The 14,099-nt window shown below is 34.9% G+C and overlaps 1 protein-coding gene across 3 annotated transcripts in view; it reads left to right on the forward strand.

The window, feature by feature from the left end:
* The window catches only part of U2SURP (U2 snRNP associated SURP domain containing), a 42,755-nt gene that overhangs the window by 5,882 nt on the left and 22,774 nt on the right, over positions 1–14,099 (forward strand). The window contains exons 2-12 of one of the 3 annotated variants that reach the window (XM_021395848.1): positions 787–834; positions 3,722–3,820; positions 4,910–5,024; positions 5,160–5,293; positions 7,283–7,350; positions 8,700–8,794; positions 8,872–8,904; positions 8,999–9,081; positions 9,517–9,682; positions 10,505–10,716; positions 11,670–11,713. In XM_021395848.1, coding sequence (XP_021251523.1) covers positions 787–834; positions 3,722–3,820; positions 4,910–5,024; positions 5,160–5,293; positions 7,283–7,350; positions 8,700–8,794; positions 8,872–8,904; positions 8,999–9,081; positions 9,517–9,682; positions 10,505–10,716; positions 11,670–11,713 — 1,097 coding nt within the window. Of the gene's footprint in view, positions 1–786; positions 835–3,721; positions 3,821–4,909; positions 5,025–5,159; positions 5,294–7,282; positions 7,351–8,699; positions 8,795–8,871; positions 8,908–8,998; positions 9,082–9,516; positions 9,683–10,504; positions 10,717–11,669; positions 11,714–14,099 lie in introns of those variants that run through there. The other 2 variants (XM_021395847.1, XM_021395849.1) reach the window with 2 other exon arrangements.

Consider the following 14,099-nt stretch of genomic DNA (forward strand, 5'->3'; position numbering starts at 1 on the left):
TAGCAGTACAGAACGTTTAGTATGCATGAGATGTGTGGTTTAAAACTTGTGAAGGATCATCCAGCTTGAGTGCTGTCTCTCTGGGACTTGGCAATTCGTTTATCACTTGTTTTTAGATCACAGACGTTTCAGAAGATTTTAGTGAGTGGGGAATACTGCATAATTGTCTGAAGAGATAGGGAAGTGTTTAAAAAGCTGGAAAGCTGTAGATCAGTGAATTCTCGTTCATAATTCTAACACTGCGTTGAAATTGACAGCTGGGCATACATGACTACTATGTTCTTTTTCAACTTGAGTCACCATTTAGATTAGAGTAATAAAGTTAATCGATGAATATTCACAAATTGGCCTTAACGTTCTTGAGATGGCTTGCGTCTATGTGCACCATACCAAGAGGAGGTTTGGAAATGTTTTTGTAGTAAGGTATATACGTTCAAGCACAATGTAATCTTTAGCAGTCTTTAATCACAACTTTGGCAGCTTCCTTGCAACATACTTCATTTTTTTTTTTATCTTGAAATGGTATTAATGACAGTTTATAAAATTGAGCTGTGGAAATTTAGATATTTTTATTGGTAGTCCCTTGTTTGACTTCTGTGGGAATCATTAATGCTGTGACAATATTCAGATAGGTCATTGAAATACTTAGCGCCTGTCGTTCTTGCGTATTTGGACCTTGAGGTTGGAAAGAGAATCACGTGCAAAGAATGAATCAGAAGAAAAGCAGTTTGTTTGCCTGTTTCTTTTCTTTTTCTTTGTCTCACCTCCTCTTCATTCTCTCTCCAGGTCAGAGCTCCAGATGCGGTGCATAACACTGGATCTGCTGATACGCATGTAAGGCCAAAATGTTTTCGTAAATAAACAGAACAAACAAACTCAAAAGAGGACTGTTCTCCAAAGAAAACTGCTTGTTGCAGTCAAACACTGTTGCACGATCTATAGGTGTTTGTAAATGAAATATTGATGTTTGTATTAAAAAATATTCCTTGAAAGTTTTTAACAGTCAGGAGTGTAGGAAGCTGCTGAAGGATGTTGCATTCGTAACAGATGCATACCGTTTCCACTGTTTCTTCCTGTTTAAATACGTTTCTCTTATACTCAAGCATAGTTCAAAATACTAGTTGGTTAATTATAAGTCAGCGTTCGTTCAAGTTGACTTTTTTATTGTATACAGTTGGTTTCTCAGAAAAATGAAGCAAGAAGTGGCCCTATTTCAATCCTATTTTTCTTTCTAATAGAATATGCTTAAAAGATATGTAATTGTCTGATCTTTGTTTCAACGTTATTTTGTTTCTGTGCTGAAGATACTTTCTCCTGGCCATGTTGTTGGTACATTGCAGAACAGGCCTGCCTGTTTCTGACCCAAAATGAAATAGGCAGCAAGAGCCAAACAGCATAAATGCCAGACCATTCGTTCTCTGATTTAGATATCCTTCCATACATATATATATATATACATACATAAATATATATTTATATTTGGCATATGAAGAAGTCAAGTCTAAGCTGTTAACTTGCTTGTACAAAAGCATTATTCAAATCACAACAGCAGAAACTTATAATGAAGAAATAGGTTATTTTTCTTGGCTTGCTTTGCTTGATGTAATGTCAAATCATTTTGAAAACTTTTTTTTGAAAATGTTTTTACCGTCTGTGAAACTGGGATTTCAGTACTTCATGGCATCTTGTAGTTAATGCAGTGTTACGTTTAATGGGAATCTGCTTTCATGCAGTGATTTGATTACCGAACTAGAAGTTTTCGCTTTGCTTCCATTCATTTGCTTTACTCCTTTCATTGTATTGTTTTCCATTTGGTAAAGGAAGAAGGTCTTTAAGTTTTATACAGGGCTGTTGTTAGTTATTTTGTGAAGCTGCATATGGTTAATGTTATAACTGCCTCCTGGAATGTGAATGAATTAGTTCAGTCCTGCTCATTTTATATTGCTCCTGCTGCTTGGTGCACTGTTTTTTTTCCCCGAGACCATTCCTGAAGAGAGGAGATCTTAGTGCCAGATCTCTTGTTGTCCTACAGCTGCTTCCATTATGTGACTAGAACACAGGCTCTGTGGCTGGTTTGTCTGTATCCTGTATCTCTGCTGTGAGAGATGACTTGTGGATGGCAGGATAAGCCTTGAGTAGGAGTGCAGTGTTTTGTCAGCATTGCTGTGCCATAACAGCGTGCCAAGGTTCTGTATTGCTTGTCATACTGAAATATAAGCTGTCATTCAGGCAACAGGAAAACGTGATTTTTTAACTTAGAAAACATGTAGATGGATGAAAACCTGCTGATAAACCAGTTGCAGCAGCTCATGTTGACAAACATAGTGTCGTAGACCAGATGACTCCACAGACAACACTGCATTAATTTGTAACTGGTTGTTTTCCATTTAATTAGGAACTAGGAAATGTTTTTTGAAGAAATAAAAGCCATTTTGGTCAAATGGCTTGGTAAAAATCTAAGAAGTTTTTGAGTTACTCGAGAAGGATTATAAACTAAAGGTGTCTCTAACAGTTGTTCAGTTTTTTGTTTTTTCTCCTTGTATTAGGTGAAGAGATTTTGAATAGCACGCTGATACTAGAAATGAACATTTTTACACAGGAAATTATTTTTACACGGAAAATGATGAGATGCCAATAATTATTTGTTGTTGGCATCTGATTTTTTTGTAATTATACAACAGAGAAGTTGTACACCTTATTTGTCTTGATGCTTCATTATACTGAAGTGAATTTTTAAACAATTACTAGAGAAGTGTAAGCATCACTGTCAGCTGTATCAGAGCATGAAAAAATATTTTCAAGATAAAGGCTAATAAATTGCCTTCTACTCTGTAGGCGTATTTTTCTTGTTCTTATGCTGGTTCTTCATGAGCTGCTGTGTTAAACTAAGAATTTCCAGAGAACTTCCTTTTCCTCTCCTTTCATTCCCCTTCTCCATGTCTTCGGAACGTGGTCTTCATCCTGTTGTCTTTGCTCTCACAGTGCTTTACCATCTGTTAATTCCCCAGATGAACTTTTAAGAATGCTTAATTCCATACTCTTCAGAAGTGACCCTTACATGGAGTCCTTGTTTCATTGATTTCAAGGAGGAATGCAGATAAGATTCTGTAGAATAGGAGTTAAATATGAGGTCTTTTGCTTTATTTAACTAGTGGCAGAAAATGTCAAGAATGTTTTCCTATCCAATCAGAAATACTGTTTTTAACCTTAAATTACTACACAAATTTAACATCCATTCACGTCTTCAGTTACTCCTGCTTAACCTTGCACAAACATTAGAGCCAAAGTAACCAGGAAAAAAAACGCTAGAGCTTTTAATTTTATTTCCTGGAAGCTGCAGTGATCCAAAAGGAACTGTGGTGTAAAAGCATATTTTTCCAAAGGTTTTAGAAACTGCCTTCTATCACGATAAGGTCTCCTGGCTCTTACAGCAAGTACCCATCAAATTGTTTGAGATGTCTTTGAATGATGTATTAAGAGTTTCCTAATTAAAACAATGACCATTCAGTTTTCTGAAACGCAGATTTAACTTGTTTTATTGCATTAGATAATGGCAAGTTCAGAGAGAAGTACAGGAAGCCTTTAGTTTTGTCTTCCAAACATATAAACCAGTTGCCACCTGTAATTCACTTAGAAACTTTCTGGTCTTGGCCAAATTGAAGAGTAGCATTATTTTAATAGTTTTGCAAACATTCTTTTATTTTTCATACTCCTTTTGCAGCCTTTAATGGAAAGTAAACTTAAAGCATTCAGCATTGGCAAAATGAGTGCTGCCAAACGGACTCTGAGCAAGAAGGAACAAGAAGAATTAAAAAAGAAGGTAATGATATACAACAAAATTTTATTATGCATGCAGGCCTGGAATTAGTTTGTTAGATTATAAATAGCTTCATCAAGAACTTTATTTTGATTTACAAAATTGAAGCTTTCTAAGAATGAAATTGAATTATATTTTACATGTTTAATTTGTTCTTGCTGTCCATGGTATTTAGAGGCTTGCTTCTCTGCTTACATATGTGCCAAATCAAGTTCTTTGGCATCCTGAAATGCTGAATTACAGCGATCCATTGGTTATTGTGCTCCTTAAATTGAAAATGGATATCACCTTGGGTTATTTTCTGTTCTGTTTGCTCTCTGGCCATAGACTTCAGTAGTTGGAAAGAGTACCTGTTGTCTCTGAAATTGTTTCAGTACACATCCTTGTTATTCTCCAAAATGTATTTTTGTCTGATAAGTTCGAATCTAACTTTGATCATTTTGATCACTGGTAAACTAAATTTTGGAATGCTCAGGATTATCTGAATGTTGGGAAATACATAGTATATAGTTGCTGAAGTGGAAGTTTAGAACTTTTGATCTCTGAACGTTACAAACTCAACTTGTAATGTACTTCAGTGGGATTTTTCTTGCTAGGTTCCTGAAAATGGCAGTATAGAGAAGCATGTGATAAGTGCTTAACTTAGTTTGTCTCACTCAACTTTATTAAATAATTGAATTAACTTTTCTGGGAAATGTATAAAGGTGATCCTGATGTTCATCTCCTTCAGTTAGATGAGTTGATGATAATGGATAAGGATTAGAGAGTAGTACATATTCTTAGGTTAACAAAGCTTCAGTCTCATTATGTTGGCTTTTCATATAATCTTTTCAGTTTAACATCTTTCAAATGTTAAACTGAAATGAACTCATATTTGAGCATACCAAACTTATTTGCTCTAAGTACAACTTGCTGTGTTCTTCCCACATATCTCAGAAATTTGATTCTTTTGGTCTAAAATTGAAGCTCATTTGATACAGTTTATAGCATGAACTCTAGGAAAAAAAAGGGATGTAATGTAGCTAATTTAAGAATAGCTGTCTAGTGGGGGTTGTTCTGTGATGATAGTAATGATTAACATTTGCTTTGTAGGAGGATGAAAAAGCTGCTGCAGAAATTTATGAAGAATTCCTTGCTGCCTTTGAGGGAAGCGATGGCAATAAAGTGAAAACATTTGTAAGAGGAGGAATCGTTAATGCATCTAAAGGTATAACTACTCTTTTTTTGGGTGATAGTGGTAGATTGTTTAATCTTTGAGTAAAGATGAAGATGTTCTTCCAGATGAACTGTATTGTGCAGCATTAGTTAATATAGTTTGTTTTCCATTTGCTTTTGATTTCAGAGGAACATGAAACAGATGAAAAACGGGGTAAAATCTATAAACCTTCATCACGATTTTCAGATCAAAAAAATCAGCCGAGTCAACCATCTAATGAGAAGCCTCCATCCCTCTTAATGATAGAAACCAAAAAGCCTGTAAGTTTCTTGTTTGAATACTAACTCTTTGTTCTAGAAATTATTTTGAAGTGCTTAGAAAAAGTCTGTGTAATTTTGCAGATTAGTAGTATTTGCATTTATCACACAGTAAAAGAAGGTGGAAACATGTTTCATTTGTGTAATTCTGTAGAAAATACCAAGAAATATAAAATGCGGATATCTGGTAGGCCTGTAGCCAGTACCATATACTTGATGCTACACTTTGCCTTGGGTGTTGTATGTTTTTACTGTATTCCTGCAAGTTACAAATGCAGATTTGGTGATTGTTACTTTAAAACAATCTCCAGTCAGGAGAATTTGTGAAGTTTTAGAAGCGATTCTTGTTACCATCTGTTGTTAGTCTTTTATAGCTTTTTATAAAAAAAAAAAAAAGAAACCCACACCAACCAAACAAAACAACACCTTTGCATTGATGCAAATTCTTCTTGACTATTTAAAAAAAAAAACAAAAACACACGATTATTTAGAGTGGCAATATTAGAGCAGTTTCCTTTAGCTCTTCAAGTTCTACCGAATGAGTAAGTTTTAGAACTTGAGAGTTTCTGAAACTGAACACCATGGTTTTTATTTAATTTAGATTGACCATTGCATGGTTGGATACTCTCCCTAGTTCTTAAACTCAAGATTTTTGTAATAAAAATTACTGGAATTTTTATGAACAGACTTAGTTCTCAAGTCAGGTGACAGTTATGTATGACTACTGTGTATGTGTAATTAAAGTCTTGGAAGTCTTTAAAAGTGCTTACTACAATTCTTAAACTTAGGTTAAACAAATGTGATATTGCCTCCTAGGATGAGAAATGAGATAAAATGTGATAATTGTGAATAATTCCATCCTGACTTTCCTCCAGCTTTACCTAAGCCTCAAACCTCGAATAGCGGGGTGATGCTGGATGGCAGTTCTGATTTTCGTCATATGTAAAGCTCTACAGTACCAGAAATGAATTGTGTTTTTTTTACTCACTCTGAGCTTTGTTCTGTCATATGCAAGTATTTGTACTGTAAGAATATTACTGCTTTTCAAATTTGTCATAAATACTTATCAGATAATGCAATCCGTTTACTCACTTGCCCTGTCCAATGGTGATTGAAGATAATGAGGTAAAAATGATTTTATTTATTTGGCAGACACTCCCCAAAAACAAACAAAAACAAACAACTTTGCCTGGGGTGAGTAGGAAGTCCAGTTTTTCCAAAGCTGTAGTGTGTAACACGAATATTTTGTATGTCTGCCTATTGGAAACGTTTTCATTTAAATTCGGTTATATAAAAGCGATGTTGTAGAAGAATTCACGTGAGTTAGTTAAGGTGCATATAGTACAGCTAAAAAAAATCCATATTCTTTGTCATTCAAGTGCTTTTCTGAGGACCTTTAACCATTTAGAGTACTTCCTTTCAGACATAAATACAAGTCTGAAGAGTTAAGGGAAGGGAATTCTTTTTATGTAGAATGTTTGCCTGTGGATAAAATATTTGAATATACATATATACACATACACACGTAAATTACTACTGTATATTTGTGTATATATATCTGTGTGTATTCTTAAAAAAAAAAAAAAGATACACATGTATCAATTTAATTGGAGCATCAAGGTTTGCTAAGGGAATTATCAGTTTTGTCATGAATTGTAAAGTGGACCAAACTGACAAAACACACCACAGGTATTTTAAATTTGTGTGTTGTAGAGAAAGTGTTTGATCACGTATGCTGTACTGTAGTAATCAGAAGTAACAAAGTTTAGTTCAAGCTATCCTTAATTTTACATTTGATAGCTGTGTTTGGTGGCACTCATTCTTAATGTTTTCAAGTCTGTTTTCTTTTATTTTCTCCTGTAGTTTTCTTGGTTTGAAAGTTGAGGGTAAAAATGCATGGAAATTATCAAAAAATTTTGTTACATAAATACCATTTCCATATTTTTGTCATTTTACCTGCTCAAATGTTGGCTGATATATCTTTAATTTTAGCCTTTGAAGAAAGGAGAGAAGGAAAAGAAAAAGAGCAATTTGGAACTTTTTAAAGAAGAATTAAAGCAGTAAGTTTCCTTGTTTTACTTGGTTGTTACTGTAAATAAGACACAGGGTTTCCTTGTTGCTTTCTTGGTTGTTACTGTAAGTAAGACACAGGGTATGTCTACTTTGTTTCTAAAGACAGTATTTTGGATCTTTCTTGTGCAGCTCTTCCCCAAAGTCTCCACTCCCAGCCCCTCCCGTTAGCATTGGCAATCATACTTTTAAATGGAGCATGAAGCTATGCTGGTAGATGCTTGGTACAGGTCCATGTGATTTGAGTGGATAATCGCATCTAATTAGTTTTCTGGTGTCCCTGATGCTTCTTCCTTTTTCTGTGCTGATTGGCACTAAGAAGAGTATCAATACAGCAGCACCACTACTGCTGAAAAGCATTTCTGTTTTGGAATCACAGACTTTGAAAATGATTGATGAACAAGCACTGAAGCCCAGTATGCTGGTCAAAATGAGTGGATTTCTTTCCATGCCAGAGGTGTTTGTCTGACCTTTGAGGTTTTGTACTGCCTTCCTAATCAGAAGAATATCCAGAGCTGTTAAAGTTTTAAAAAAAAAACACCAAAAAACCCAACAAAAGCGTACAAAATATTTCAGAAATCAGATTAAGTCAGTTACTGTTATGTTTCTAGAGCTTCTTTAAGATGATTTTTGGTTCAGTTAATGTGAATGTCATGGTTTGAAGAGTTAATCACATGACACCTCTCCCTCCTCTTGGGAGAAGGGGTGAGAGGGAAGAGGAAGAAACCCGACTGAGATAGGAGAAACTAATTTATGGAAAGGAATGTGAGGTAATACAGAATAATTAAGAATAATCAATGAACCAAAAGTAAAACCGGAAGGGAGGGAGATACCAAATAGTTAATTGTGTAAGGGCTTTCATCAGAAGTATAAACAGAGAGAGGGTCCTGTCTGTACTGGGAATGTTCAAATGAGAGAGTCCGTCACCCTACGAGGTAACAGCTTATGTGAATAATGACTGGAAAAAGTAGGAGAAGAAAGATGCTCAGAAGATGTGTGTGTCTTGAAAAGTTAATGGATCTCTGTCAGATGTGGAATTCAGGTCACTGTCAGAGCACAGCTTTTATTTCTAGTCTTGCAAACTGCTTCTCAAGCTTTGTCAGTTTATTTTGAGGTAAAAATAACCTGGCAGTATGAATGAGAAAGCATGCAGCTGGAATTATTCTGGTGGTTAGATTCCACCTGATTCAACAAAAATGAAAGCATACTGGCAGTTCCAAATTTTTAACAAGTCCATTGTTCAATAAAAATTAAACATTCTTCTATTTCTAAAAATGGTCTTTTTAAGTAAAAACATTGAAATGTTAAAGTTGTTACTTACGTTCGACGTGTTCTGTAGGATACAAGAAGAGCGTGATGAAAGACATAAAACAAAAGGTAGATTGAGTCGTTTTGAACCACCCCAGTCGGATTCAGATGGTCAACGTCGTTCCAGTGAGTAGATGTTGCCTTTATGTTTGTTTGGTCTACAAAATTTCTTGACTAAAACATGTATTTTTTTATTTATTCAGTGGATGCTCCTTCAAGAAGAAACAGATCATCTGGTGGTAATATAGATTCTTTTCTCATTCAACATAATGTCACTTAAGTGCATAGTAAGGGTTGTGACTTTTATTATTTTCTTCTCTATTACTGTAGTACTGGATGATTATGCACCAGGGTCACATGATGTTGGGGATCCAAGCACAACAAATTTGTACCTGGGAAACATTAATCCTCAAGTAAGTTTGGAGCCAACCTGTGAAGTGCAGCATTAGCATGTTAGGGGCCAGCTGAAATTCTGACAGTAGCTTTCTTCAGTAGCATATTTTAAAACACGTAAGGTACAGTTAGTAACTGTAGAGGCAGTATTCATTTGAATATATGTGCTTTATGTGATGATGAAAAGGTTAAAAATATCAGTTACTAGATGCAAAAATGCTGAACATAAATAATTTTTCTGTGGATATTTCCTTCTGAGAAGAATTATATCTCAGAAATTTGATTGTGCTTATTTTAGAATGCAGTCTCTTTATTAATGTTCCACAGCAGATTTAATTGGTGAGGAATCAATTAAGTGTTGTTCTCCATGAAATCTCCACATTTGCACAGTAATATGAACAGATATCTTAGAAATACAGCAGCAAGAGGCTAATTTTTACTTTTATTTCATTTAGATGAATGAAGAGATGTTATGTCAAGAATTTGGACGCTTTGGACCACTAGCAAGCGTTAAAATTATGTGGCCAAGAACTGACGAAGAAAGAGCAAGAGAAAGAAATTGTGGCTTTGTTGCATTTATGAACAGGAGAGATGCTGAAAGAGCTTTAAAGAATTTAAATGGTAATCATTTTTCAGTTGGGAGTCATAATTATCTTTTTAGGAGCACTGAGGTACATTTTGTAAATAAATGTGACTAGCGTGCAGGAAATAATTCATAGTAAGTGATGATAATTAGGTCCTTTACTTTTGAATAATAACCGAATTTCTAATTACTAAAGAGGTAACTAGTACACTAAACATGTTTTTTTGTGTATAGACTACTTTGTCTATCTTTGGTGGGGGAGAAAAAAGGGAAAAGTATCTTAAATGTTTAAGAAAGCTGTGTCTTCATCGGTCAGGAAGAGCCAAAAATCAAAAATCTACATCCTTGACAAAAATAATGGAAAACGAAAGGATGTCCTTCTGTTGCTTACTCAAAATGGTTCTCTTCCACGACCATTGCTAAGTAGGTTACAGTATGTAGGAGTTGTGATTCCTTCTTAAATTTGGTTTTGTATAACGTCATTTTAAATTTGTTACTAGGAGAGGAAAAAGAAAAACGTTTTGAAAAATTACAGTGCAACAATGATATAACTCAAAACTTGCTCTATTCATTCTGATGTGCTGAATATCAAGATTTTTCAATTTTTTTGCACAGCAATTCAAGTAATTGAATTCAGGAGACTGTAGTCTCCTGAACGTGTACATAAGGGAGGATTAATAAAGTGTTTTGCGTAATGGACTTCCATTTGCATATTATACAGCCTGGTAAATATGATACATTGATCAGCAGCTTAAGCAGAAAACAAACCATGGCAGGGAAACTGAACTAGTGCGCTTACACAGGAGGATCTGGTCCAGTGCAGAATCAGTTCATAACAACTGTGTTTTTATCTTTTTCAGGCAAGATGATTATGTCCTTTGAAATGAAGCTAGGCTGGGGCAAAGCTGTGCCTATACCACCACACCCAATATACATTCCACCTTCAATGATGGAGCATACCCTCCCGCCTCCTCCATCAGGTCTGCCTTTTAATGCCCAGCCTAGGGAGAGGTTGAAGAATCCCAACGCTCCAATGTTACCCCCACCAAAAAACAAGGAAGATTTTGAGAAGGTAACTTATAGTACCCTGGGCCATATCTCATTGTTAAACACTACATCTATGAGGGTATTTCAGTGGCTTCATAGATTTGTATTGTTCAGGCTGATTTTGGCAGCCCTCAGTGTACAAACGTATTGGCTCCCTGCTGTAGCCCAAGGGAACCTAACTAATTCCTGAAGCAATGTCTCATGTCTGCGATAGGGTATAATGTATTGGGTCTTGACTTAATTTTAGCGCTGCTTTAAATCTAGCGATCATTTTCCCCCTCCAGGCTCCCTGGATATTTTTCTCCTACGTCCCCCCCCCCTTTTGTCGGCTGCCAAATTGCAGTATCTAAATTATTTTCTTTAGACAAAATACTACGTTTTAATTTGAGTAGCGTTATTTTTACGCTAGAGGAATTGATATATTGTGTGTAGAAGGTAATTTATCTGGACATTGAGTAAGTATTTTATGCTACTTATGGAGTCAGCTTTCAAACTTTTTTTCTGGAATATTAGCTGATAAAAATGAGGGGTAAGTATCTTGTAATCACAAACCAACTTGATTTACATTTGTAAGAATTTGTTGATTCCTTGAATGACACTTAAATGTTAGGGTTGTTTTTTCTAAGACTTGGAAATAAAGTAATACCAACCTGATCCAAGTCAAATAGTTTAGAATCGTTTCATAAACTTAAGAACTCTTCTGTTAATTATTATATTCAGCATAGTAGCTATTCAGTGCATCAATGTACATTCTGACAGGAATGTTCTGATACTTTGCAATTAGTGAACCTTTATGGTTCACTGTCACAACCATTTGCATTTTGTGTAATTGCTTATCTATAACTTCACAGCAGTGATTGCCTGCAAAACTTGTGATAGATGTGTAGTATTTTCATTGCATATGTATATTTTTGCTTGTTACTTGTTAACAATACTCACATATTCTATGTTTATTATCTGATGTGACTTCATATACAGACTCTGTCGCAAGCCATAGTCAAAGTGGTTATCCCAACAGAAAGGTACATGTTTTTCTTTATTATTACTGATCTAAATATAGAAAATTTCCCCTTCGGAATTTTAAAGAAAAATTGTGATGTTGAGGAAAAGGTAATGGCTTGACTGAGCAATGGTTCTTCCATAACACTTGAGAGAGATGAATGTGTTTTACGGTCTTATTGTCCTTATCTCAGTAACTTTTTTTTTAGTGAAGCTAGATTGAATTATCTTTTGCACTGCATTTGAGCAATTTCAGTTAGAAATAGTTAGAGGATAATTTTGTGAGTGAACACTAGGGAGAAATAGGTTATTTTAGTGATGCTTTGTGAGTCTGGAAATAAACCTCTATATACTTGATGGCTAGGATGCAGCTGTCTCCAATGTGGTGCTGTCATTTTTTGCCTTTTTTCATTCGTAGAATTTGTAACTAATTCAGTTAGTAATAGGTTTTGATTTGTACTATTTTTAAAATGTACAGCAGTCAGTAATTATGGTTAGTTCCACTGTGCAAGTGTATTTTTGCATTTTCTTCTGTCAGTGCCTCTACCTTCACTCCAGTCTAGGTATACTCTTGCTCAGTTAAGCTAAAACCTTTCCCCAAACATAGGAACACAACACTGTTTTAAAAGTAAATAAGCACGAAAGATTACCAAATTCTCTTTGACATTGGCCTTGGTGAGCAACACCAGCTGAACTGTCTGCGGCAGCGGGGGACCAGGAAAACATCATGGGATGGATTGGGAAAGTATACAATTTTTGACCAGACATTGGTACGATCGGCTCCAATAAATGTGGTTTTATTATAACTGAAAAACTTTTTTTTGTTGGCCAACTTAAGCTAAATGACATCATAAATGCACTTAAAACGATCATCTTTTTGTACAACACTGTTTTAATTGTCACCAAGTCCCTTTTTTTTTTGCGTGTGTGGGGGGGAAGAAAGATCTGTAAAGCTAGTTACAGTAGTTTATTAACATGTCATTAAATGCTCAAGTGCATTTTGACTAGAAAATTTTCTATGAAATTTTAGGACAGTACATTTTTTGTTGGGTAGAGACATGAATAATTAGAGGAACCGGGAGGAATCTTAATTTGAAAAGCATACTAAAGAATGAGTACTTGTAAAACTGTTCAGTTCTTTATAGTAATTAGCTTTCTGAGAGAAGTATGCTTCCATTTTATTTACTGTAGCTTTCTGAAAGCTCGTTGGTAAGAAAAGCTCATGTTAATTGAATTGTATTTGAAAATATACTACATTGATTTTCTTTGGCTTCTATATGACTTCTAAAGATGATAATGATAAATGTTACAAAGACTCCTACACAGTGTATTGCACTGTGTACAAATTCTGACAAACTTAAGTGGGATACTACATTCAATTATTCTCCTTGGCAGATTTTCAGTGCCAGTTTTTGACATCTCTTATGTCTTGGCAGTTACTGAAAGGCAAACATTGCATATACACAGTCATGATTTTTTTTTTTCTGAGAAATGCCTTATATGCCAGAATGCACGTTACACTTGCTTTCAGCTGTGGGATGCATTGAGTCTTTTCATACACTGGAGGACTTGCTGGAGCAGATGTACTTGCCCAACCGTAAGCTGCTTGTAATTGTTTTATTGTGCTTGATGAACGAACAATTAAATGAAATTCAGTAGCACAGTTCTGCAGGGAGCCAGAATTGATCATATTGAACTTGTCTTAAAATAAACAAATGTTGTAATAGCTCAGAGATGTGAAAGCCCGTTGTAATTTTTTTCCAATTTGTGTTTTCAAATACAGTTCATATAACAAGAACGGTTTTGCTATCTAGACTTTCAGAACACTGCTTTAAATAAAATGGCCGAAGAACTGCTGATACTGTCCTCCCTACAGTGTTTAGAATATCATAAAAAGCAAAAGAATAGGAGAGTTGAGCTGTACGTAGCAGTTTATTTTTTTGTGTGTGTAATATGAGAAGAAGGGAGATTAATGCTGGCTGGCATGGAACATTTGCCAAGTTTGCAGATGGATGGACAGGTTTTTTATTACCGTATTTTAATATGATTTTTATTTTTATCTAATGCATTATGTCTGTGACAGAATTTGGATTACTCATGGTGGAAAATAATCACCTAATTACCAAGAACTGATAGAAAATTATTCAGCTTTTCAATGCAGCTGTTTGAATTCTGATGATGAAAATTTACTAGAAGGAACCTTTAGTTTAAAAGACCTATATCTGTTTGTTACATTTGAGAAAAATAATTTAAAAATGTAAAAATCTGTATTTTTTTTGTTTGCATCACATTCAAAAGACACGTGCTGTGCAGTTTTTGATACATGTAGGTAATCTGTATTTGAAAAATTAGGAACTAGTTTCTGTGGAAAACAAATCCACAAAACCAAAAGGTTGGAAACGGAAATCT

Source organism: Numida meleagris, chromosome 4, assembly GCF_002078875.1.
Source record: "Numida meleagris isolate 19003 breed g44 Domestic line chromosome 4, NumMel1.0, whole genome shotgun sequence".
Taxonomy (NCBI): Eukaryota; Metazoa; Chordata; class Aves; order Galliformes; family Numididae; genus Numida; species Numida meleagris.